Consider the following 25,774-nt stretch of genomic DNA (forward strand, 5'->3'; position numbering starts at 1 on the left):
AGATTAAGATCCAATTAATATCGCTTCTTTTACAGTGCTGCACTATACATAAAAACAAAACATATATTATGCAATCTAAAAATCAGTTGAACTCTAATAGCTCTAACGGCTCCCCAGCCAGGTCTGCAACTAATTTAACTGAATTCTACAATTACCTTTCATATTGTTTGAGCTACATTTCAATTGCACGTGTATCAAGTATTCAGAAACACAATAAAACATAGCACCAAAAGAGTTACAATGATGCTAAACATCACTATTCCCTATCCCTTTGTATGTACAGATACCAAATCCAGTGTAGAACCATAGGTTCTATTTAGAGCCTCAGCACACCAACCATGCCCATCATCAACCATTGGCATCCTCACTTCCATGACAGGAATTGCAGGATGTCGTGATCCAGGCATCACAACACCAGCTAAAACTCGCAACATGTTTGCAGCATCTATGTCCATGCACAAATTAATTTTTGGAATGCCTTTTGGTGCTGAAGGTATTCCCATTATCTTAAAATATCCCAGCAAGTGATTCTCCTCTGCCTTCTTTCCTTCACCTTCATATACAATAATCAATGCCCCGGTTTGATTATCATGAAGAGTGGTAAATAATAGCTCCTTCTTCACAGGCGTTGCAGTATTCCTAGGTATTACAGGGACGAAATTGCCTCCATCAGCTCGAATCCCAATAGCAAGAGGCGTTGATTGGATGGTTAACAAGTCCAAGTTCCCAAAGGGATCACTGATACCCGAAGCAATAGCTCCTTCCACTGCTGCGCCACAGACGGCAGCTTCCAAGAGATTCATCCCTTTATAAAGTTCCTTCCCTTTGAATATGCTACTAACAAGATTCTTCACCTTTGGAATATGAGAGCATCCACCAACAATTATCACATCACTTACATCCTCAACTTCTGCCTTCGCATCTTGCAAGCACCGGATAATAAGGCTTTCACACTCCTCAAATATTGTTCTGTTTACTTCCTCAAACTCTTCCTGGTCAATAACCTTACATATCCTCAGTCCATCTCCCAAGTCTATATCAACCTGGACATTGGACTGAGAAGAAAGCCTATGAATTGCATCCTGAGTTGCAAGTCGAAGCAAGCCAATCGTCTTGATTTCTTTGACACTGTGACTCCTAAATAAGCTTTCAGAATCTGGCAAGAGATGGCGCATCACATTCTGAAGTAAGTCTTCCCCACCGATGGTACTTCCTGCCAAGGATTTTATCTGTGAAACTCCTCCGGCTGTAGCAGTCACAGCAACATCACAATAACCAGCACCCATATTGAAAACAAGCGCAATTTTCTCACCACCACTGCCCATATTCTCATTATATGTCTGCTGCTGCTGTTGTGCATATAACAAAGCCACAGCTGTTGGTTCAGGCATCAGCCTGAGGACATGAAGGCCGGCCATGGCACAAGCACGTTCAACCCGGGCTAGCTGGAACCGACTGAATGAAACTGGAACTGTAATCACTACATTTCTTATTGGACATTTCAATTGAGCTTCAGCCATTGCTCTTAACTCCACCAGAAATATTGCCAACACTTCTTCAGGAGTGGTGGATCTCCACATATTGTTCACCAAGGCAGCGATAAATGGGCGGACACCAATTTCCAATGTCTGAACCAGAAATGGGAGATTTTTACAGGACTGGATGATTGGATCAGCATCAGTTCTGCCAATTAATCGTTTGATGTTGAAGATTGCAGATCCAGACAACATTTCATGCTCATGTGAAAGGTTATTGCTAACTCCAGCAGAAGGTAGATCATCTCTGAAAGTGACATAGGACTTTATTATCTTCTCATTTCTTGTGTTCTTCAAAAGCTCCACTTGGGAACCATTCCACACAGCAATGCTGCATTGAGATGTGCCAATATCGATTCCAATGGCAATTTCAGGAAAAGTTGAAGATGACTTTTCCTCTCCTGTTGTCTCAGAATCAGATGCCACAGTATATGCAGATTCTGCCATACTTCATTTAACTGATTGAGAAAAAGTTTCTAAGAAACATCACAATTCAGAAACAGAACACTTCAACACTCAGGAAGTAAATTCTAAGGTTTTCTTATAAACACCTGTTTTGAAAAATGATTAAAGAGTTCAGGCTAATTCATAAAAATACAAATCAATTTCAATAACACAAAGGAAACCTAAGTAACTATAATGTCTAAGTTCTTTCTAAAAAATTCAAACTTTAGTGTCAAATATGACCAACAGGGTAAACAGTCATCAGCCACGTAACAATTGGCGAACAAATTAAAGCTAAGAGAAATGGGTATTCCCTGTTGTATTAAGAGAGTTGCAGCAAAAATGATACCGACAAAGAAGCAAGAATGAGAAGAAAGGAAGGCGCAGGTGACAGACCTTAATGCAGCGATCAAATTGCAGAGGGATGGAGTTCAGCGTACGAAAACCAACTTCACTATGAAAAACACTCGCACAACTACAAATGTTGTCGAGTTCTAGAGCTTCATAGAGAAACATCACAAACTCAACTCAACTCAACTCAACTCAACTCGTGAACAATTTTTCTTTTTCAGTTTACAGTAATATTAATTAATTTGTTTTATTATATTTTGCGGCTAAATTATACACTTTAGCTAGCTGTTTAGGAATATATTAAACTACTCATTTGATTAGGGTTAGGGTATTTTTTTCCCTATCTAATGGTGTCTCTAAAATAATATATCAATGCTATTTTTAATTGGTAAAATATTTACTGCAGAAAATTCTCATAAAATGTTAGAATCAATACTTGTACATTTCAATTCGGACTGGGAATTTAACCAGAATTCAAGCCCTATTTAATATTACGTTGAACAAATTACAATTAGGATCATTTTTCTTTTTTTATTATACTGAGGACGAAGATTAGTCTTCTTTGGACATAGCCGGACTCCCTCTCTGAGCTGGTGTAGACTTAAAATAAAAAATGATACAAAATTGTTTGGCCAAGCCCAAATTTGACCCAGCCCAAAATTTTAACCACGTGTGGTGACAATTTAGGTTGGACCGACCCAACAAAAGAGGGGTGACCAAAAACAAAAAACGGTGGTACAAGTTAATACGTCAAGCCGGCTGAGACATGTGATGTAATGGTAAGGGTGGCAACATGTACCTACTCGCGTCCAATTCGATCCCACCCGATTGGATAGGGTTGTCAATTCGATCTACAGTGGGTATGATAGGGTGTGGGTTGAGTTTTCGTGCGGGTTGGATAGGGTGCGGATTGAGTTTCAACTCTATCCGATCAACCCGTACTATATATATATATATATATATATATATATATGTTATATATTTATATAAAAATATGTTTTAAGTGAATGTCGAACCAAAAACTTTTCACTAAATGTAAAAGATTTTTAGTCACTAAAAAAAGATTATTAATTGATAATTTAATTTTTTTTACATAAAAGTTAGTTTTATTTTAAATTATCATGAAGTTATATAATAATTTTGCATCTTTTGTGTAAACTGTGGATAGGGTCGGATACACACAGGTTGAAAACGGGTAGAATTATGATTGAAATATTTTCAACTCGCGAGTAGAGTTAGGGTTACCTTCAAACCCTACCCTACCCTACCCATTGTCACCTCTATGTAGTGGCAAAGACGTTTTGTCTCTTAAGGCGCTAATACCTAAGATTAGAAGTTGTCCAATCCATCCAAAAAAAAACAACTCATGTCACGCAACAATGTTCTGTCATGACGTACGTGATATTGCGCAAATCAAAAGATCTCAAATTCTTAATTTGACGTCAATGATTTGGATTCATAACACTTCTTCTTGTTCCTCTCAAAGCAATCTATATATGTAGCTTAAAAACGGAAACAAATAAATATAAAGGAATTTAGTGTTCATTATTCTTAAAACTCGATCTTTCACGTGGTTCATTTCATTTTTCAAGAGTAACATATGCATGTCATCGAAGATAAGCACGCTAATGAGTAATAATCACATACTCTTGTTTCAATGTACAAGTAAAGCAAACAAATATAAATTATTAATATCATTCTTGCTGTAAACTCAAGAAAAAAACTTGCATACAATATAGATAGATATTGCTGAAAATCAAACGGCGGCGCTGTTCCCGGCTTTAAAATAAGGAAAAGTCTAGGGGACCAGCAGTTTTATTGAATTTTGACCAGCATGTGTAACCAGCAGAGGAAGATGAGCCATTGGATAAAATTTCACACCAATCTCACACCATCAAATCATCATTGATGGCTAGTTAATGGCTAACAATCACAAAAATTACTGCCCCCTAACATTGCTCTTAAAATAATTGTCCTAACTCCTAACTAAGCATGCATAATAATTTCATTAAGAAAGTTTAATTTACTCAATTGTTTCTTGGCCAGTAGAGAAAGGAATATAATTCCGTTTAACGCATTGACTAATCACTAATGTTATTACCAAGTCAGAATCTTTGGGATCATTCTAACGTAAATCACTTTATCTTGACAACAAAATTTTGGTTGGTTGTTACTATTTTCTTAATTCATTAGAATACACTCAACTTTTAAATCATCAGTGCTAGAAATATAAATGGAGGTTGCATCATATTAGTTATATCCCAAACATAATTATTATGAATATAATCAAAATGTTTGATAAAGCAGCAGCACACATGATTATTATTGTTATAGCATTATTCTTTCTGATATTCATAATTAGCTTCACAGAATCACACCCTTTAGACCCTCTCTCACCATCTGAAATCAACAAAACAAGAAACATAGTTCAAAATTCTTACCTTGGTGCCATTCCTAACTTAACCTATCACTTTGTGGATGTTGAAGAACCCAACAAAGACGATGTCCTAAAGTGGCTATCTTCAAAGAACAACACAAAAGACAAGCCTAGTGTAACTGTTCCTCGTCAAGCCAAGGTAGTTGTTAGAGCCAATGGTGACACACACGAGCTTGTACTTGACCTAACAAGAGGCTCCATTGTATCTGACAGAATCTACAATGGCCATGGATACCCCCCATTCACATTCACCGAGCTTTTCCAAGCAAGCAAGTTGCCCCTTCAATACCCCAAATTCAAAGAATCAATAAGCAAGAGAGGCTTGAATCTCTCAGAAGTTTCTTGTGTGCCGTTTACAGTTGGTTGGTATGGAGAAGAGATCACAAGGAGAGAACTCAAAGTGGCATGTTTTTATAGAGGTGGTTCAGTGAATGTGTGGGCTAGGCCTATTGAGGGAATCACAGTTCTGGTTGATGTTGATTCAATGAAGATCACAATGTACAATGATAGGTACAAAGCACCTTTGCCTAAAGCTGAAGGCACAGATTTTCAGTCTTCAATGAGCAACCTTAGTGATATTAATGTATCAGATACTAATGCTATTGGATTCAGCATGAATGGGAATGAGGTGAAATGGGATAAGTGGGTTTTCCATGTTGGGTTCAATGCAAGGGCAGGGATGATAATATCCACTGCTTCAATATTTGATGAAAGGGAGAGAAAATATAGGAGGGTGATGTATAGGGGTCATGTGTCTGAAACATTTGTGCCTTACATGGATCCAACAGAGGAATGGTATTTTAGGACTTTCATGGATGCTGGAGAATTTGGTTTTGGACGTGCAGCTGATAGCCTGCAACCAGGGATTGATTGCCCTTTGAATGCAGTCTTCATGGATGGCTTCATGGCTGGACCTAATGCAGAGGTTCAACAAGTTCCAAGGGCTATTTGCATTTTTGAGAGGACTTCTGGAAATGTGGCTTGGAGGCACATGGAAATCAATAATCCCATCAAAATGGTATATGATTCAACACAGCTATTACTATTGTTATTATTATTGAGATCCACCTCTATCTTTATATTTGAGTTAGGCAAGTGATGAGTAATAGGTACAATAGAAAATATCTATTATTAAAGATTGACAATGATAGTTCAGATATGTGTAACAATTTTCAGCTAATCACCTTATTATAATACATGATGCTGTTCCATTTTTCTTGGTGCAGATAAGAAATGGAGAGCCTGAAATTAATTTGGTAGTGAGAATGATTGCTACTGTGGGAAACTATGATTATGTTCTTGATTGGGAATTTCTGAGGAGTGGCAGCATAAAAGTTGGAGTAAGATTATTTCATTGTGTTTCCATGTCTATTTAATTAGTGCTTCAGGAATTAAGCACTTCTAAGATATTTTGATTGATATATAGGTGGATCTAACAGGCATATTGGAGATGAAAGCAGTCCCATATACACAAAACAATGAGATAATATCATCATCAGAAAAAGTGTTTGGAACCTTAGTGGCAGAAAACACCATAGCCAATAATCATGATCACCACATAACCTACTATCTTGACCTTGACATTGATGAGAGTCAAAACTCCTTCATCAATGCCAAGTTACAAAAGCAAAGAGCAACAAATGGCTTATTTGGAACACCAAGGAAGAGTTATTGGACTGTTGTTAGAGAAGCCGCTAAGGGGGAAGCCGAGGCTCGAATTCGGCTCGGCTTGGAGCCGGCTGAGCTATTGGTAGTGAACCCCAACAAAAGGACAAAGGTAGGGAACCAAGTGGGCTACCGGCTGATCGGTTCACAGCCGGTTACCTCTGTTCTATCCGAAGATGATTATCCACAAATAAGAGCATCTTACACACAGTATCAAGTTTGGGTGACCGCCTATAACAAGTCAGAAAGGTGGGCTGGTGGGTTCTACTCTGATAGGAGCCGTGGAGATGATGGCTTAGCCGTTTGGAGTGAAAGGAACAGAGAGATTGAGAATAAAGACATAGTATTGTGGCACACCATAGGACTTCATCACGTTCCTTACCAAGAAGATTTCCCTGCAATGCCAGCAATTCATGCTGGATTTGAACTCAGGCCTGCTAACTTTTTCGACAGCAATCCATTGCTTTGAATAATACATTCAATGAACTTGATCCAGCAAACCAACATGGCAATAAATTATATTTTATTAATACAACATAATGATATAATCATTCGCATATTTTTTCTAATTTTCTTCCCAGGGAGGAAGATAAACCAAGTTGGAAACATAGAACCAGATGCATTTCACTTTGTATTAGACATGAAAACATAAACTAACACTATACATTATAATCTTATTCGAGAAGAGATGTTGGTTGGTACAAATGAAATCAGCAAATTACACCGAAATTAACAATATGTGAATGAATCCTTCATTTAGTACAATTAGACCAGTGTTCAGGTTCAGGTGATTTAGTCTTAAGGACAGGGTTTCTCTCGAAGAAATTAGTAGGCCTCAGCTCAAAGCCACTAGTCAAGGTTGGCATTATTGGGAAATCTTCCTGTGATGGAACATGATGAAATCCCATTGTGTACCACAACACTATGTCCTTGTTCTCTATCTCCCTATTCCTGTACATTCAATTATGAAAACTCAATCAAGTGCATCACATTAATAAGTCTTTAATTAGAAAACAATATTAGTCATGTACCTTTGAGTCCAAGTAGCTATAGTATCATCACCTCTGCTGCGATCAACAAATAATCCACCAGCCCATTTCTCAGATCTATTATATGGCGTAACCCAAACATTATAGTTGGTGAATGCAGCTCTGATTTGTTGGAAATCATCGCTCAGCATAAGTGGGTGTGACACTGAACCCGGGATCAAACCGTACCCAATTTTATTTCCAGGCTTTGTCTTCTTGTTTGGATTAACAACTGCTAGCTCAAGAGGCTTCAACCCCAGCTTGATTTTGGCATCAGCTTCAGTCTTAGCGGTTTCACTCACAACAGTCCAATAACTTTTCCTTGGTATCTTCCTATCTTTGACTCTTGCAGTCTCCAAAGTGTTCTTGACAAAGGAGTTGTGCTCCCCATCAATGTCAAGGTCAAGATAATAGGTTAAGAAGTGGTCATGGTAGGTACCAATGGTATAATCCGCTAGCAATGTGCCGTATATGTCTTCTTTTACTTCATCAGTGTTGGTGTATGTCCCTGCTTTAACCTCTAATATTCCAGTAAGCCCAACCTATTTCAATTTTCAAACATCAACACTCTTATTAATAATTAATTCACAATGAAAACTCAGGTGCAGTCGACTTCACGTGAAGTTGATAGTTGAGAACTGTTAGATGAAAATTTAGTTAAATCAATGAAGTCATCTAATCGTTCACTCTCAAATATCAACTTCACGTGAAATCAACTGCACCTGAGTTTCCATCTTAATTAATTACCGCTGCATGCATGCATGCATATAACATATCCTAACAAATAATAATATGTCTTTATGGTATTACCCCAACTTTGATGCTACCACTTGGCTTAAATTCCCAATCTATAATATAGTCATAGTTTCCAACAGTTGACACCATTCTCACAACAAGTGTTACATCTGGCCTCACCTCCGTTATCTGCATACCTCAAAAAAAAGATAAATAAGTAACTATTCACGTAATGTTGTCTTCATGTGAAAACGTACCACTTCATTTGGGATTGCAACTTCCGTGTGACGCCACATGATGTCACCAGCATACTTTTCAAAGATGCAGAAAGCATTAGGTATCTTAACAGGTTTGCCATTGGCATCAGCAAAGAATGCATCTAAGAACTCAGCATTGGAAGGACAATCAGTGAGAGGCTCAAGTGAAGAAGCAGATTGTCCAAACCCAAATTCTCCACTGTCAAAATAGGATGTGTAGTACCAATCTTCAGTGGGGTCTTGGTATGGAACAAAAAGCTCTGATATGAAGCCTCTGTATAGTACTTGCCGATATTTCTGCATTTCCAGATCATACACTGAAGCCAGAGAAATTATTGGGCCAGCTCTAACGTCGAATCCAACATGAAACTCCCAGTTCGCCCAACTGTGTTCATTCCAATAGTGTTCAACACATTAAAATGGAACAAAACACACAAAAATAAAAACATAAAAATACTGTAAACAAAGAAATCAATCCCTTGACATTTCCGGCATTACCATCAACCACTAAGAGTGTGTGTGGTTGAAGGAATTATAAATAATTTTTAGAAATTTTAAAATAAGAATATAATATTTTTATATTTGATTCAAATTTTGAAAAACTATTTTTAAACAAGTTTGATTTTCCATCATTTTAATTTTCACCTTTTTTCGGGTATCTTTGATTCCAATAAAAATAGAATATTTATAACAAATAATACTTGAACCACACACATCTTACCGCCATCCCACTCTGTATAGTTCAACAAGCTAAGGTCCTTGTTTGAATGGTTTTTTTTTAATAAATGTTCATATTTTTATAATAAGTTCTCAATAATTTGATTTTTTTTTCTTTTAGAAAGTTCAAACTTGGACAATATTTTTCCAAGGAGAAAAATCACAATAGTTAGATGTGAAAGCGAAGGCAACTAAATGCTAAAGAGTCTTATTATTAATTAAAAATAATAAATTTGGATGACTTTTTAGTATTTTTCTTATTATTAATTACCTTACAGTGTTACCATGGAGGTTGAAAGCAGGAGCAGCATGTTGCATGAGGGATATGCCTTTGAGGATAGGACCAAAAGGAGGCTTCAGCTTGGAAGCACGGTACTCAGTCCCCTCCGCCTTCGGCATCGGCACCACATACCTATCCTTGTAATCAACGATCTTCATCTCATCCATGTCAACCGTCGCTTCTACACCCTCCAACGGCCTCATGTACAAGTTAACACTCCCCTCTGTGTAGTAACACTTTATCTTCAGCAACCTTTTCGTCTTTTTCTCTCCGAACCAACCAACACTGAAGTCGGAGCACACAACCTCCGATATGTTCAAGCCCCTCTTCTTCACTGACTCCTTAAAGGGTCCATAGCTGAATGGTAGTACCGACGCGGCGGCTTGTTCTTGAATGTTTAACATAGGGTAGCCATGGCCTTTGTACACTTTGCTTCCCACGATGGAGCGTCTTGACAAGTCCACTGTTATCTCAAGAGACTGTTTCTTGAACCGCGCAATGACGTAGATTCTCCGCGGTGGTGGTGGGGTTTTGGTTTTGGAGTATTTCCATGAAAGGATGGTTGACTTTTGTGGCTCGTCCAAGCCCACGTATTGGAAGGCGATGGTGCTGTTTTTTGAGGTTTCTGGTGGGTAGGCTTTCAGGACTATGGTACGGACAAGGTTAATTTCGGAAGGGGTTATGGGGTCAAGTGGGTGAAGGTGGCTGCTGCACTCTACGTTGGAGCTCCAAATAATGGTGGTGAACACAACGAAGAAGATGAAGTTCTTCATGGTTTGAAAACTATGTCCAATAGTAACTAACGATTGTCCTTATATTTATAGTATAAACTCCTAGCTATAGCTACCATATTTGTTAGAACCGAAACCAGTTGATCCAGTGTAAATAAAAAATAAAAATGATTAAAAATTTAAAATTAAAATTTAATGTACATATTTTTGTTAATATTTTAAAAATATTTAGCTATTCTAAAATAATATAAAACAGAAATAATAAATATTTTGTTAATTTTATTTTGTCACAAATATTATTATTTTATTTTTATATTAAAATAATTATTATTTTTAAGTTTTAACTATTTATTAATTAATTTATATTTATTATACTATTATATACTATAAATATTTATTAAAAAATAATATTAATAAATATTATATAATTATAAAAACAAAAAATAAGTAAATTTATATATATATATATATATATTATAATTTGTATATATATTAACAAAAAACATGATCACTTAGTGGTTGTGAAGGATATTTTTTTAGAAAATTTTAAATTTTAAGTGATTCAATTGACCTGATTTTTATTGATTCATTTTAAATTTGACCGTTTTATTTCTATTTTTTATCTTATACAGTCTAAACATCAAACTAAATTAATATAAAATTTGATTTATTGGTTTGTTAATCGAACGATTGATTCGATTCGATTTTAATAACTATAATACCTACCTTAGTCAATACAAAATAAATTATAAGTAGTTGAAATGTGTATACCAGAATTTTCATGTCAGATTTAAAAAATAATAAATTCAGATAATTTTTTAGTATATTTTTTAAAAAATAAAAAAAGTTTGTTCGAAAGAAAGATAGATAGAACTCAAGATATTATTCTAAAAAACCCTTAAATATTTAAAGGAAGACTATGTATAGCAGGTATATATGCATGTATCGTCCTATTATACATCAGGAGGAAAGTATCCTAAGTATTACCTACCAACCTCTTCGGGGAATAAAATATAACAACGTAACGTAACCTTTGCAATTGGAGGACGCTACATAGAATGTGTGCCTACCAACCTCTTCGGGGAATAAAATATAACAACGTAACGTAACCTTTGCAATTGGAGGACGCTACATAGAATGTGTGTCATTATCTACAATTTAAATCTAACAACTTTTCGTTTGACTTAATTATTAAAACATGGCAGAAAGATATATATGCGATTGCTATTGTGGACTTTTGATCAATGATAATGGCCGCCGGTTAGAACCTGATGACTACATAAAGAGCTAAATGTACCATCTCTTATTAGTTTAGAAACAAATGTGCTGAAAACTAATTTAATATATCATTAGATTTAACCTTTTTGTTTTGTTATAAAGAACAAAAAAAAATATTTGTCACGAGAGAAAAAAGAATGTCATTTTTCATATATAATTTTTATATTGACAAATGACTAAAAATATAAGAAAGAGAGAAAATATATATATCTTATGAGATGGCAGGAAAAGATATGCTATTGTGGACTTTTGATTAATAATGTTTGGAATGAAATGACAATGTATCTAGCAAGAAGAATATTAGAGCATTAATAGAATTTATTATTTTGGTATAACAAATTTAAAAGGGTTATGTTATATGTATATTAAAATCAATTATTAAAGTCAATCACCAGTATAAAATATATACTAGAATATAAATATATATTAAAAATAAATTAAATTATACATGTATTTATACATAAATATATTGGTGATTGATTTTGGTGTACAAATAACATTTTCAATTTGAAAAAGAATTATGTTATATGTACACCAAAATCAGCCACTAAAATTAGTTATCAGTATAAAATATATGCTAGAATATAAATACATATTAAAAATAAATTAAATTACACATGTATTTATGTATAAATACATTGGTGGCTGATTTTAGTGACTAATTTTGGTTTATAAATAAGATTTTTTAATTCGAAAAAAGTGTTTGTTATGGTGTCTAAAAAGTATTGCCTAATTACTAAAATAAGAAAAATAATTAATTTAAAATTAAAAATATAAAAATTAAAAAACTTTAAATATTTTAAAATTATTATAAAAAATAATTTAAGGAAAAGTTACACATTAAACAAAAGGATCATAGAATTGGCCTTCGAAAAATAGGGTCGGTTCTTAATTGATTGATGATTATACTTAAATCATAACGGATTGACTTAATAACACTACATTATTATAGTCGCCGAGTAAATTGAAGAAATTACAAGAGTGGTGAATGGTTTCAAATTTCAATGAATATGCTATATATTGTGGACTTTTGATTAATAATGTTTAGAATGTGATGATTATGTATTTTTTTAGTAAGAAGAATATTAGAGGATTAATAAAATTTATTATTTTTTATTAATACGGTGTTTAGAATGTGATGATTATGTATTTTTTTAGTAAGAAGAATATTAGAGGATTAATAAAATTTATTATTTTTTATTAATACGGTGAATTATTAATATTTAAAAATATAAATTAAAAATATATTATAAAATTATTAGATTAAAAAATTAGACAATGACTAAAAATAATAAATTTTAAAGACCTCGTAATAATTTTTTTTTATTAATATTTTGGTTTGATAAATGACATATAGTGACATTTTGCTATAACAAAATAAAAAATAGGGTCGCTTTTTAATTGATCGATGATTATACTTAATCAAAGTATTGACTTAATAACATTACATTATTATAGTCGTGTAAATTGAAGAAATTACAAGAGTGGTGAATGGTTTCAAATTTCAATGAAGTGCAAAGATAAGGGAACTAATTAACTATTGCTTTAAGGACAGGGTTGGCTTCAAAGAAATTGGTTGGCCTAAGTTCAAATCCAACACTAAGCGTTGGCATAACCGGATAATCTTCCTGTGAAGGAACATGGTGAAGCCCCATCGTGTACCACAACACTATATCTTCATTCTCTATCTCCCTATTCTTCCTGCTCTTAACGGCTAAGGTATCATCCCCTCTACTACGATCCACGAATAATCCAGCGGCCCATTTTTCAGATTTGTTGTAAGGTGTGACCCAAACATTATAATTGCTGAATGCCCCTCGAATTTGAGGATAATCATCACTTACCAGAAGAGGATGTGCAACTGACCCCGGTAACAACCGGTACCCCGTCTTGTTTCCCCGTTTTGTTTTCTTGTTAGGATTCACCACTGCCAGCTCAGCAGCTTCCAACCCCAGCTTCACTCTCCCATCAGCTTCCGTTTTAGCAGTCTCACTCACAGTTGTCCAGTAACTTTTTCTAGGGATCTTGGGATCTTTGACTTTCTGAGTCTGCAAGGTGGTTTTCACAAATGAGTTGCGTTGACCATCAATGTCAAGATCAAGGTAGTAGGTAAAGAAGTGGTCATGGTACACACCAATTGTGTTATCTGATAGCAATGTGCCGTGGATGTCTATCTCCCCTTTAATTTGATCCGTGTTGATGTATGTCCCTCCCTTCATCCCTAATATTCCAGTAAGCCCAACCTAATTATTGTCACTAATTAATTAGTAATTAAATCAGCATTGGCTAGAATTAATTAAACCTTAATCCTTACCCCGAATTTGATGCTACCACTTGGCTTAAACTCCCAGTCAATGACATAGTCGTAGTTGCCCACAGTTGAAACCATTCTCACCACTAGGCTTACATCTGCCCTAACCTCGGTTATCTAACAGCAAAATCATCACATCACAAATGGACATTATCATAAATGGGAATGCCGCCAAATTATTTATTAGGTTTAATTACTGATAGTTTTTATAGTTTTGCAAAATTTTTAATTTAACTTTTATATATATATTTTTTAATTGGATTTTTGTACTAAATTTTTTTTTAATTGAGTCTTTATATTTTTTTTATTTTTATTTAAGTTTTTACACCAATTTTTTTTTAGTTAGATTTTTATACAATTAAGCCAATTACTATTAAGAGTGACCTAATTAAAAAAAAAATTGGTACAGGGACCTAATTTAAAAAAAAATGTATAGGGACCTAATTGAAAATTTTGCAAAATTATAGGAACCAATCGAGTAATTAAACCTATTTATTATATATTTTGTATTTTAATATATATTTTATGAGTAAATAATTAATTTTGTATTTAAAAAATCACTCAATTTTTAAATTGATCTCTAAAATTTTTTTTGATTAAATTTGTCTTTTAATAATTTTAAGTTGATCGCATTAGTTTTTTTATCATTTTCGTTATTCGTGGCATCAAAATTTATTGATATGGTATTATAAGCAACACCACAGTACACATCTGACAATTCTAATTCACTGTTAATATGATAAGTTTATGAAATTATATCAAGTGCCTTCTATGGTGGCTTGTTGTTTAGTGGTTAAAAATAACTTTCTTTTGACCATCCAATGATATAGGGGCACATGTGTAGTAGACAATCAAATGAAAGAATGCACCAACTTTTAGTCAAAGCTAGCAATGAGTGCTAAGTGCCGTAACATTAAATATTTACTCAAGGGACATGAGTGGAATTTTGGGTTCCAAAAACAGGACTTTGATATAGGCCAAAGTTTGGGTTTGGCAAAAACATATAGTTGAAAAATTGGCTGGATATCCAAAATTTTCTTAGACAATAACTAAGATTTATAGCCTAAAAGGAGAGGTAAATTATGAATTTCGTTGTAGACGAAATTCAAAAAAAAAGAAGATAAAAGTGGTTCTTATATGTCTGATTTAAAAAAAAGGAAAAAAAATCATGCAATAATTTTTTGTTATGTTAATTAGGATAAATTTTAAGAATAATATTCGGTTATTGACTTGCTGACTCAAATTAATTATAGATTCTGTGCAGCATGATTAAGGTATGAAATGAAAATCATAAAAAAAAGTTTGAGAATAAAATTTAGTTATATTAATTTAAGTATTAAATTCAATTGAAAACAAAATAATTCATCGTTGTAATTTTAAAATTTAAAATACTTCTTTGAGAATAAGAATTTGTTTATTGTATTAGAAGCTAAAACTTGAGTGAGAAAAATTTTAAAAGAACCTTTTCATTGTTTTTAAGAAGACAAGTTACGTTGGAGTATTAATTATATCAATAATATTTAGAAAACAATAAAAATTAATTTAATATAAATAATTATAGATTATTTTATTTAATATTTATTAATTATTATTAAAATAATTATATAATTTAAATATAACAAATATGTAATTATAGATGTATAATAAAATAATTGATTAAATTAGAATTTTCTAATATTAAAGATTTTTTGTTATCATAAAGCATAAGTAATTTCAAGTTTTAATTTAATTGGTTTGAAAATTTTATATTTATAAAATTCAATAATAATCAAGACTCTTCGGATAATGCGCACACTTTTAGTTTAAGCCAACATTTTATTATTGAAAAAGCGTGCGCATTATTCAAAGTGTTTTGATTATTATTGAATTTTACAAATATAAATTTTTCAAACCAATTAAATTAAAATTTAAAATTATTTATGGTTTACAATAAAAAAAATTTTAATATGAAAAATTTTAATTTAATCAATTGTTTTATTATACATCTATAAATATATATTTATTATATTTAAAATTATATAATTATTTTAATAATAATTATTAAATATTAAATAAGATAATTTATAAATTAGATTATAAATCTTAATTATTGTCTAAGAATTTTTTAGTCATCCAACTAATTTTTCAATTATACATTTTTGTCAAACCCAAACTTTGACCCATGTCAAAGTGTTATTTTTAGAATCCAAAATCCTACTCATGTCCCTGCAGTAAACTATTAATGTTACCCTACTTAGCACTAACAGCTAGTTTTGACCGAAAGTTAGTGCATTCTTTCATTTGATTGCTTGTTGCACGTATTCTTATTCTATTGGATGGTAAAAAAAAGTCACTCTTAGCTACTGAACAATAAGTCATCACAGAACTCATCTTATATCAAATCAATTCTAAATCGAAAGATTTTAATAATTTAAACTGTCTCAATTTAAGATTAATTTAATCTAATTACATAAACTTATTATATTAGTAGTCAATTAAAACTACCAAATATATATTGTGATAAAGTTCAATTATAATATTGGATTCAGGTATTTTGCATAGATTCCAATCAGTATAATATTATTTAACGTTGCATTAAGAAATTTTGACGTTATTAATAACAGAAGTGAGAGAATAATAAATGTGATTAATTTAAAATCTTTAAAAGATGGATTTAATTAAAAAAATCTTTTAACGAATCAATTTAAAAAATTTGTGTTTTTTTGGACGAATTTAATCATTTACTTTATATTATTTTATACAAACGTGCCTACTAATTTAGTAATTAAATATATAGATTAAAGGAAAAGATGGAAGAAGAAAATGGTACCAGTTGATTTGGGATTGCGATTTCTGTGTGACGCCACATGATATCACCGGCGTGCTTCTCAAAGATGCAGAAAGCATTAGTTATCTGAACTGGATTGCCATTGGCATCGGCATAGAATGCATCTAAGAAGTGAGCATTGGGAGGGCAATCCGTGAGAGGCTCAAGTGAAGATGCAGATTGTCCAAAGCCGTATTCGCCACAGTCAAAGTAAGTTGTGTAGTACCATTCCTCGGTGGGGTCTTGATATGGCACAAACACCTCTGATATGAATCCTCTGTATAGCACCTCACGATACCTCTGCTTTTCAATATCATAGATTGAGGCCAATGAAATTATTGCCCCAACCTGAAAGTCGAACCCCAAATGGAATTTCCAGTTGCCCCAACTGATCACACCGAATCTAATCAATCACCCTTAATTATGGTTAAATTATTTAAATTAATATTAATAAAAGAAATTTCATATATGCTTTCTAAAAAACATTATTATGTACACACTAAAAAATAATTAAATTAGTCATTATGTATTGAAATATAAATATATATTATTTTATTTATTTTTAATATATATTTTATATTTTATTATATATTTAAAATAAAAATATTATTTATATATTAAAATTAGTTATTATGTATTTTAATTTATTATAATTCAAATGACATAATTTTCTTATACTCACCTAAAGTTTGTAGATTTGAGTCTCACCCTTAACTTTGATTATATATAAGTAGTAGTCAAAGTTTTTTAGTTTTTCTCATAAAAAATATCACACTCATTTTACATTTACAAGGCACCAATCTTGCAAATAGGGTTGGCAATGGGTAGGGTAGGGTAGAATTTGGACTCTATTCTAATCCTACCCGCAAGTTAAAAATTTTATTAAAATTCTACCATATTCTACTTGCGGGTTGAAAATCTCTCAATTCTAACCATGCACTCTAAAATTTTAAACCCTACCTTACCCTACCCTACCTGCAGAAATATCAGATTTTTTCAAAGTAAATATAAAATTAAATTATTTTGAGTTTTATACGTATTAATAACATAAAAAATAAAAAATTAATGCTCTAAATTACTAAATTAACTAATTAGTTTAGTGGTTGTTCACTTATTATAAGTCATTACATAAGAGAGGTTGTGAGTTAAACTCTCACTTCCTTCACTATATAAAGAGATTTTTATAAAATATGTGTTATATATGAAATGCGAATAGGATAGGATAGAATACACCATAAACCCGTACCCTACTTTACCTGCAGACATATCTGGACCGTACCCTACCCTACCCGCAGCGGGTAGAATAACCTACTCTACCCTACCCGAACGGGTTGGACCGAATTTGGTACCCGCAGGTAGAATATGAATTGCCAGCCCTACTTGCAAACAAACAAAAGAATGAAACAAAGGCAATAATGGTCTCATAGACCTACTAGTATATGTTTGTTTCCTAATGAATGCGACAATATGAAAATAATTGACTAATATGATAGAAAAAAAATGATGATAACGAACCTTACAGAGTGACCATCAATGGTGAATCCAGGTCCATGTGATTGCGTGACATTTACCCCATTAAGCTTAGGACCAAAGGGTGGCTTCAGCTTCGACAACCGGTACTCAGTGCCTTCGGCTTTAGGCACTGGAATCCCAAACCTGTCAGAGAAAGAAAGGATTCTCATGTCATCAAGATCAGCCACCATGGCCACACCTTCCAAAGGCCTAGCATAAAGATTGGCGGTTCCATTTGTGTAATAACACTTAACTTTGACGACCCTTTTGGTCTTTTCCTCTTCAAACCAACCAACAGTGAAGGCAGCACACACAACCTGAGACATGTTGAGAGCCCTCTTGTTGAGCGAGTCCTTGAAGGGTTCATAGCTGAATGGTAGCTGTGAAACGAGGCCCTGTTCCACAAAAGTCAAAGTGGGGAAGCCATGCCCCTTGTAGACTCTTGTTGAGATTATGGAGCGCGTTGACAAGTCCACTGTGATCTCCAGTGACTGCTTTTGGAACCGGGCAATGACGAAGGCGCGGCGTGGCGGCAGAGACGGTGCCCTGGACTTGGAGGAGAGCCATGAAAGGATTTGTGGCTTGTCGGGTTCATCCAATGCCACGTGTTGAAAGGTTAGCTTGGATGATGATGATGTTGGGTATGAATTAGTGATTATGGTTCGAACAAGGTTGAGCTCTGAAGGAGTCAGAGGGTCAAGAGGGTGTGCTTCTGCACACCTCCAACAAGCTTGGATCAGGACCAACACCACCACTATCTTCATTTTCTTGCATCAAATTAACCATTCCTGCTTAAGCTAAGCTTCTAGATCTTATATATCATATCATAAATTCATAATAATTGAGCTGAGCTTCACTCTGTTCTGTCAAACAATACATGCATAATAATTGAATGGATGAAATTCAGGGATAGAAACTTAATTGCAATCAACTTTTCATGAAGTTGATTAAGAGTTGTTAGATAAAAATTTAGTTAAAATATTTAACTTATTTAATAGTTTTCAACTATTAATTTTATGTGAAGTTGACTACACTTAAATTTTCACCAATTCAAATACAGTTAATTTCATATAAAATTAATAATTAAGAGTAAAAAATTATTAAATAATTTAATATATTTAAATAAATTATTATCTAATAATTTTTTACTATTAACTTCAAATAAAATTAACTGTACATAAATTTTTACCTAATCGAATGACCGTGTAATTATACCGGATCAGATAACATTCAAAAAATATTGCTTAAATTAAGTTTCTTTTATTCCTCCACGTCTTCTTGTCGATCATATCAGATTTTATTTATTTGTTTATTATTGTATGCTTGTTTAACGTTTAATTAATTTATTGAACCCTATTTTAACAGCAACTATATCTAATTATTAATCAACATCGAAATCAAGCAGCTTTCACGTGGACAGAATATATTGAATATTTTCATTGTCACCAAGGATCAAGTGGACATATTATTGTCACCAATTATCTTCTGTTTTTATCTAAAACAATTTGTTTATTGATTGAGTACACACAATTGAATACATATAATATTTTTCTTTTTATGGCGTCTAATTGAATACATTAAATTTTGTGGTGGCTAAGAGCCAATGCAATCGGCCTACAAGGTTGGTCTGTACCACTGGGAAGCCCAGAGAAAATGCCCTTGAAAAAGTTTGATTGTTGGCCTACAAGTAGATGCTTTGGTTGTTGTCATAGCCTACAAGTAGATGGTTAAAAAATAAAGGATATCATTTTATTGATCAACCTAGTCATAGGAGTCATTTTAGTGGATGACTGTAAAGAGATTGTTTTTTTTTTATCTCCATCAATTTCTCCTTTGTAATTTCCTTTTCTTTGGGCCTTTGGCCCCATTTCAATTAAAAAATTATTCACAAAAAAAATGTACATGACCAAAAAATAAGAATAAATATTTTTTATTAACAGCTAAAGCCCAAAAAACAAAAAAAATTAACTAGAAACTATCTTGGAATGAACCATTCTTACAACATCAACATAGAAATGAAAGAAAATACAAGACGGTAATAAATAAAAAATAATAACCATAACTTAGATTATGACCAAATGATACCAATTTATCAGCATTGAAGTTTGCTCCTATGAAACTACATATATTAATCAATATGAATTAATCTAATAGTTAGTTTATTACTTTATTACTTCATTTGCAGGTTTCATAGACATGTTTAGACAAACATAAACAGCTGTACCCTTATCACAATTTATACGTATTTTGCATTTACATAGAAACTGCAAAATTTTTACTGTAGTTTCTGACCATTTGTAATTTCAACATAAACCACAGGATCCCTGTAATCATTTACGTTCATTTATAAATTGTGGGTTTTTGTCGTGGTTTACCTATAGTGTATTAGAAAATTGTATTTTGGTATGCAATATACAAAAATTATATTTTAGTAAATTCAGAACTCAAATATTTTATTTTAAAGATATTTGTGAGTTCAACTTGAGAAAGAGAATGGGGTTTAGGAGGCCATAATAAACAAGCATAGAAGGAGGTTGAGTCCATCATAGCTTCTCCAAAACTCGAAACAAGGATGATTTGATTGAAGCCATGGTTGGGTAGCAGCACGAGCAATAATAAGTATTAATTAATAGCATCTCCTCTCGTATACATACATGCCTATGTGGAAACCATCATCATGCTGATGCTAAACTTACATCAACGTAATAGAACCCCACTTTGTAATACATAGACACTAGCTAATAAGTGTTTACCATTATTTAGGGGGCAAGACAAATATGTTGTTATTATTAAATAATATAAATGTTGTTTGAAGTTGCATATAGTAGCTACAATATGTTCTTTTGTGATGATGAGTTAGTTAGTTATGGAGATGGCAATTGGCACGCGTATGCTTCTCTTTCATAGCTTTTGAAGCAACAAAGAGAATATATATGATGGTCTCCACTCGCACGCTCCCTCTATGTTATCATCTCCCAAATTGCACGCTATGCTATGCTATCCTATGCTTTCACAACAAATAAATAACCACATTTTTGCCAATTCTTATTCCCACATACAATCATCATCATCTTTTACCTTTTTCCTTCTAATATATATTATATTTTCTTTTCTTACTTTATACATATATAAAACCATGATATATTATATGTTAAGGCACTAGAGCTAATGGGATAAAATAACACCACTTAAATTTGTAAATGAGAAATAAATGGAATTGAACCAAATAGTTTAGGCAATAATAAAAATAGTATGATTATTAAATAATAGAAATTAGAGGTTTATAATATTCTTTTATATATTATGAAAATTTATACAAAAGTATTACAAGACCTTATTAATTTTTATTTATTAATTTTATGTAAAATTTAACATATACGTTAACAATGTCTTAACCATTTATATATAGTTTGCTAAAAGTAATATTATAAACAAACAAATTTAACAAATTGTCGTGATATCAAGTTTGATAAATATCAATTTAATCATATCAAGTTGTCTTTTTCTTATCCAATTGTCTTTATTTTTGTTTTGACTTTAGTCGAAATTTTCAACTACATGTTCTTAATTTGTTCTTCTTTCCTATTCATCTTTTTTTTTTTTGTTTATTTCACTTGAAATTGAATTGTACATGCATTTTGAATGCTTTAAAAGTTGTTTGGATAATAATGGTAGTTTGACGATTTTGACTAAAATCAAAATTACAGTTCTATCTTGGGTTGCATGGTTCTTAATTATTCTATGATTTTTTTCAAAATTCTAGATGCTGCATTTGGTATCATTTGCACTACTAGTTATTATGGTTGATTTTTCAAACTAATTAAAAAAAGAATTTAGCTTCTTCCTTTTATATTATATATGTAATTCGGTCCTTATAACTGGGTTAAATTTGAAATTTATTTCTGTCAAAAAATGATCACTTTAATGATATAATTTGATAAGGGGTAAATCTATTAACTTTTTTTTATTGTTGTTATTAATTTTCATACTGGGATGATGTTAGGTAGCAAAAGAATAATTACAATATAAAAATGTTATATAAAAATTTATATTCTCTTAATAAGCAAATGACATACACTTTTTTATCACTCACTCTTCTTATCATTTATTTTTTTTTAGATGTTTAAAGTCATTAATGTTCTTTTCAAAATTAATTTCAATTTCTCCCAAATTAAATTTCTATCATCCCTCTATTACATTATTATCCATTAAAATACAATTTCTATACACAAATTATAGAGATTAAATTAAAAAAAATTTAACAATTTCTACCATACAACTCATATTTTACCTAATTTTTAAAAACTTTTTCCTTTTGCAAAATCTTTGATAAAACATTCTGAGTTCACTTGAGCATCGAAATGCATGCATTTTGCAGTCAACCCTATTTTCTTCAGAAAGTTGAATTATACTTCATCCTTAAAGAAGAAGAATAAAATTTAATTATTTCAAGAACTGAAATATACATCGAACAAAGATCATCACAGAAGAACAATATCCATGTCATTTATCTAGTAATTAAGGTTATGATTATTGATATAAATATCACATACTATATATAGGAAAATTTTGGTTTATACTTTATACATCTAAAAGATATTATATTAAACTTTATGTTTAACACTTATTTCACTATGCTTAAATTTGAAAACTGAATACCATCCTAGCTAGTGTTGTTTTCCACCTTTACATCTTGTTACACGGATTTAAAATGACACATCCACCTTTTAATATTCAAATACCGATGCTGCAATGGATAAATTTGCGTGCTCTTTATAGTTTAGTTGTAGGCCATGATTACAAGTAGATCGAAGAATACCCACCGGATCATAGTATATAATATATAGTACACATGGACAACTTCCAAATATGTATTAATGTTGTCACAAAAGCAAGATTATGGTAATCTAATTTACACAAAAAAGAAGTGTTACTTTATATTACATTTTCACATGGACATGGTAAAAATAAACTATTCAGTTTGTACGTGTGATTGAACTTTATAATGGATTGAACACATAGGAGTATATAGCTACATGCATTGTGACTGATATCAACCTCATAAACTCCCCAGAGATTCTTTGGTATTGTACCTTTACGAAATCCCAGGAGGATATCATTTCTCTTTTCAACTTGGCCTTGCTAGATTTCTTTGATATCAATCATCATTGTCCCTTCACCTTCTATATATTCTCCTCCCATTCTCCATTCTCTCCACTCCACTTCTCCTCTCTAGCTCTCTTTAATTTGTCAAAGCTTTGGATATGGGTGAGGTAGCTCTCTCAAATGGGCAGAGTCATTCTCTGAATGGTTATAGAAAGAGCTGTTGGTATGAAGAAGAGATTGAAGACAATTTAAGATGGTGTTTTGCTCTTAATAGGTACATTCTTTTAACTACTCTTCTTCCAAATTCTTAATTAGGCAACCCAAGTGTATTATATCTGCTGTTTAGAGAAACCACATTACAGTTTAGTTTCCTTAACTGCTCAGAATCAAATGAAATTTTACTTCCCATGCTTTTCTCATTATTACCTTGATACCTTTTATTTTTGGTTTAAAAGAAACAAGTTTCTCATGTTAGGAAAAAGTAGAAGTGATCCTACAAAGTCATAAGCTCTTTTCACCTGTCTCCATGATAGGGAGACAAGAGACAACACATAATGAAAACAAAGACAGAGCTTTTCTATTGCAAACTTTAGCATTATATCAAATATCTTATTAATTTGTTTCAAAGACATTATTATAAGATTACTTTCTTTTTCTATCTTTGTGGATGTAGTATATTGCATACAGGAGCTAGCCAATACCAAGATATTGCACTGTTGGACACAAAGCCCTTTGGAAAGGTGAGCCTTTTGGATCATTATATAAAAGAATTAGATATATATGCCTTTATGAAGAGGAAACTAAATTTTATGTGGTTGTTGCAGGCATTGGTAATTGATGGGAAGCTTCAGAGTGCTGAGACAGATGAATTTATCTATCATGAATGTCTTGTTCATCCACCAGTCCTTCACCATCCTAAGTAACTCCCTCCTCTATGTTCTTTAAGAATCTAATTTCATTCCCAATCCCATGTGATTTACATTGAACTTTTGTTCATTCAGCCCAAAGAATATTTTTATCATGGGGGGAGGAGAAGGATCCACTGCAAGGGAACTGCTGAGGCATAACACCATTGACCAAGTTATAATGTGTGACATTGATGAGGTAAATTAAATTAAAACCTCCCAAGTACTAAGTTAACAAATAATTATTATACATGATGATGGAGCCAGAGTATTAACCAATTCCGTTTTCATTGATGCTTGATTTTATCACATCAGGAGGTGGTGGACTTTTGCAAATCATACTTGGTAGCTAATGGGGAAGCTTTTTGTGATCCAAGACTTAAGGTCATCATCAATGATGCCAGGTCTGATAATAATCAAATAATAAACTCTTGTGCTTCTTGGATTATTGATCATCAACATAATGGCTTATTGACTTTGGTCATATGTAACAAGTTTCTATTAGCTAGGAATGAATAAATTCTAATGGAATGTGACATGATGAATTAAAGGGCTGAGCTAGAAGCTGGAGAAGAGAGGTATGATGTGATAGTTGGGGACTTAGCAGACCCCATTGATGGAGGCCCTTGTTATAAACTTTACACAAAATCCTTCTATGAATTCACTGTCAAACCAAGACTGAAGGAGGGTGGCATATTTGTGACACAGGTACTATAAGATCAATGTCCATAACATGAATCAAACATTTATTAGAGGAAATAAAATTAAAGTGACATTTCTATATTGTTTAGGCAGGACCTGCTGGAATATTCAGCCACACTGAGGTCTTTTCATCTATCTACAACACATTGAGACAGGTTTTTAAGTGTAAGTAATCTTCTACCCTTCTTTATGTAATATTATTTTGATTTGATAGTTACCAAATTAAGCAGTTGACCACTTTGCAGATGTTGTGGCTTACTCAGCTCATATCCCATCCTATGCTGATATTTGGGGATGGGTCATGGTAAAGATTACTACTTTATCATAATTTTTAAAAAATTGTTTTGTATGTTATCTCACAGTTTAAATGGACCTCATCATATCTTAATCATTATTTTGTTCTTGGAATATAACAGGCTTCAGATTTTCCATTAGAGCTAAATGCAGAAGAGATAGACATGAGAATGAGACAAAGGATTAAAGGGGAAAATAGATATCTGGATGGCAAAACATTCTCATCAGCCTCAACATTGAGCAAAGTTGTTCGCAATTCGTAAGTGAAATCAGATTATAAGTTTGTAACTTTTGCCTCTTTCAAATATCTATTGTTGACAAACATAGACACTATTAACAGGTTGGACAATGAAACTCATGTATACACAGAGGAAGCTGCAAGGTTCATATATGGCCATGGCAAGCACACTTAATTAACCAAGCTTCACAACAAGTATCACAACATATAAAAAAACAAATGAAATCCCATGTTATGTTTTTCTTTGATTTTTTTTAATGTGTTCCCTTACCTAGCTTTGTTCTTCTCTTTTAGTTTTTCTTAGTGTGTTGTTCACTCAAAAAAGGGTCCTTTTTCTACGGATATGCAGATATTCTATTAATTCTGTAAAATGTATGTCAACTCCGAATCTAAGAAACTTAAAGTCAACTACTTAACGGAAGTACAAGAATCGTTACTAGTA

General features: G+C 32.4%; 5 protein-coding genes across 7 annotated transcripts; 2 read left to right on the forward strand and 3 right to left on the reverse strand.

Annotated features, from left to right (window-relative positions):
• Window positions 1–2,609, reverse strand: LOC130948197 (heat shock 70 kDa protein 8-like). Of its 2 annotated transcripts, none has more exons than XM_057876910.1 (2): window positions 2,376–2,609; window positions 1–1,993 (listed from the first exon to the last, which is right to left on the reverse strand). In XM_057876910.1, exon 2 carries the CDS (start codon window positions 1,980–1,982, stop codon window positions 264–266), a length of 1,719 nt encoding a protein of 572 aa, XP_057732893.1. In that variant the 5' UTR covers window positions 1,983–1,993; window positions 2,376–2,609; the 3' UTR covers window positions 1–263. The 2 variants fall into 2 exon arrangements, with proteins under 2 accessions (XP_057732893.1, XP_057732892.1); XM_057876909.1 differs by having other exon boundaries at window positions 1–2,011; window positions 2,376–2,521.
• Window positions 2,610–4,621: 2,012 nt separating this feature from the next.
• On the forward strand, window positions 4,622–6,901 carry LOC130950161 (primary amine oxidase 1). The gene is made up of 3 exons (XM_057878697.1): window positions 4,622–5,785; window positions 5,994–6,107; window positions 6,194–6,901. Exons 1-3 carry the CDS (start codon window positions 4,622–4,624, stop codon window positions 6,899–6,901), a joined length of 1,986 nt encoding a protein of 661 aa, XP_057734680.1.
• Window positions 6,902–7,031: 130 nt separating this feature from the next.
• On the reverse strand, window positions 7,032–10,252 carry LOC130950591 (amine oxidase [copper-containing] alpha 2, peroxisomal-like). The gene is made up of 5 exons (XM_057879142.1): window positions 9,441–10,252; window positions 8,453–8,837; window positions 8,271–8,384; window positions 7,464–8,002; window positions 7,032–7,383 (listed from the first exon to the last, which is right to left on the reverse strand). Exons 1-5 carry the CDS (start codon window positions 10,220–10,222, stop codon window positions 7,185–7,187), a joined length of 2,019 nt encoding a protein of 672 aa, XP_057735125.1. The 5' UTR covers window positions 10,223–10,252; the 3' UTR covers window positions 7,032–7,184.
• A 2,601-nt stretch (window positions 10,253–12,853) lies between these two features.
• On the reverse strand, window positions 12,854–18,998 carry LOC130951565 (amine oxidase [copper-containing] alpha 2, peroxisomal-like). 2 transcript variants are annotated; one of them, XM_057880249.1, is made up of 4 exons: window positions 18,091–18,998; window positions 16,579–16,963; window positions 13,773–13,886; window positions 12,854–13,701 (listed from the first exon to the last, which is right to left on the reverse strand). In XM_057880249.1, the coding sequence occupies exons 1-4, from the start codon at window positions 18,849–18,851 to the stop codon at window positions 12,988–12,990; spliced, it is 1,974 nt and encodes a 657-aa protein (XP_057736232.1). In that variant the 5' UTR covers window positions 18,852–18,998; the 3' UTR covers window positions 12,854–12,987. The 2 variants fall into 2 exon arrangements, with proteins under 2 accessions (XP_057736232.1, XP_057736231.1); XM_057880248.1 differs by having other exon boundaries at window positions 16,579–16,978.
• Window positions 18,999–23,142: 4,144 nt separating this feature from the next.
• LOC130950907 (thermospermine synthase ACAULIS5-like) lies at window positions 23,143–25,774 on the forward strand. The gene is made up of 10 exons (XM_057879503.1): window positions 23,143–23,467; window positions 23,867–23,933; window positions 24,018–24,112; window positions 24,195–24,297; window positions 24,414–24,502; window positions 24,650–24,806; window positions 24,890–24,965; window positions 25,046–25,104; window positions 25,217–25,353; window positions 25,435–25,774. Exons 1-10 carry the CDS (start codon window positions 23,352–23,354, stop codon window positions 25,505–25,507), a joined length of 972 nt encoding a protein of 323 aa, XP_057735486.1. The 5' UTR covers window positions 23,143–23,351; the 3' UTR covers window positions 25,508–25,774.

The sequence above is a fragment of the Arachis stenosperma genome, chromosome 9 (genome assembly GCF_014773155.1).
Source record: "Arachis stenosperma cultivar V10309 chromosome 9, arast.V10309.gnm1.PFL2, whole genome shotgun sequence".
NCBI lineage: Eukaryota > Viridiplantae > Streptophyta > Magnoliopsida > Fabales > Fabaceae > Arachis > Arachis stenosperma.

Coding starts and splice junctions, on each gene's coding strand:
- LOC130948197 (XM_057876910.1), bottom strand. CDS start 1,982: ATGGCAGAATCTGCATATACTGTGGCATCTGATTCTGAGACAACAGGA.
- LOC130950161 (XM_057878697.1), top strand. CDS start 4,622: ATGTTTGATAAAGCAGCAGCACACATGATTATTATTGTTATAGCATTA. Junction 5,786..5,993: donor TCAATAATCCCATCAAAATG/GTATATGATTCA, acceptor TTCTTGGTGCAG/ATAAGAAATGGAGAGCCTGA. Junction 6,108..6,193: donor GTGGCAGCATAAAAGTTGGA/GTAAGATTATTT, acceptor ATTGATATATAG/GTGGATCTAACAGGCATATT.
- LOC130950591 (XM_057879142.1), bottom strand. CDS start 10,222: ATGAAGAACTTCATCTTCTTCGTTGTGTTCACCACCATTATTTGGAGC. Junction 8,838..9,440: donor CTCCATGGTAACACTGTAAG/GTAATTAATAAT, acceptor GAATGAACACAG/TTGGGCGAACTGGGAGTTTC. Junction 8,385..8,452: donor TTGCAATCCCAAATGAAGTG/GTACGTTTTCAC, acceptor TGAGGTATGCAG/ATAACGGAGGTGAGGCCAGA.
- LOC130951565 (XM_057880248.1), bottom strand. CDS start 18,851: ATGAAGATAGTGGTGGTGTTGGTCCTGATCCAAGCTTGTTGGAGGTGT. Junction 16,979..18,090: donor ATTGATGGTCACTCTGTAAG/GTTCGTTATCAT, acceptor GTGATTGATTAG/ATTCGGTGTGATCAGTTGGG. Junction 13,702..13,772: donor GTGGTAGCATCAAATTCGGG/GTAAGGATTAAG, acceptor GACAATAATTAG/GTTGGGCTTACTGGAATATT.
- LOC130950907 (XM_057879503.1), top strand. CDS start 23,352: ATGGGTGAGGTAGCTCTCTCAAATGGGCAGAGTCATTCTCTGAATGGT. Junction 23,934..24,017: donor ACACAAAGCCCTTTGGAAAG/GTGAGCCTTTTG, acceptor TGGTTGTTGCAG/GCATTGGTAATTGATGGGAA. Junction 24,807..24,889: donor GTGGCATATTTGTGACACAG/GTACTATAAGAT, acceptor TATATTGTTTAG/GCAGGACCTGCTGGAATATT.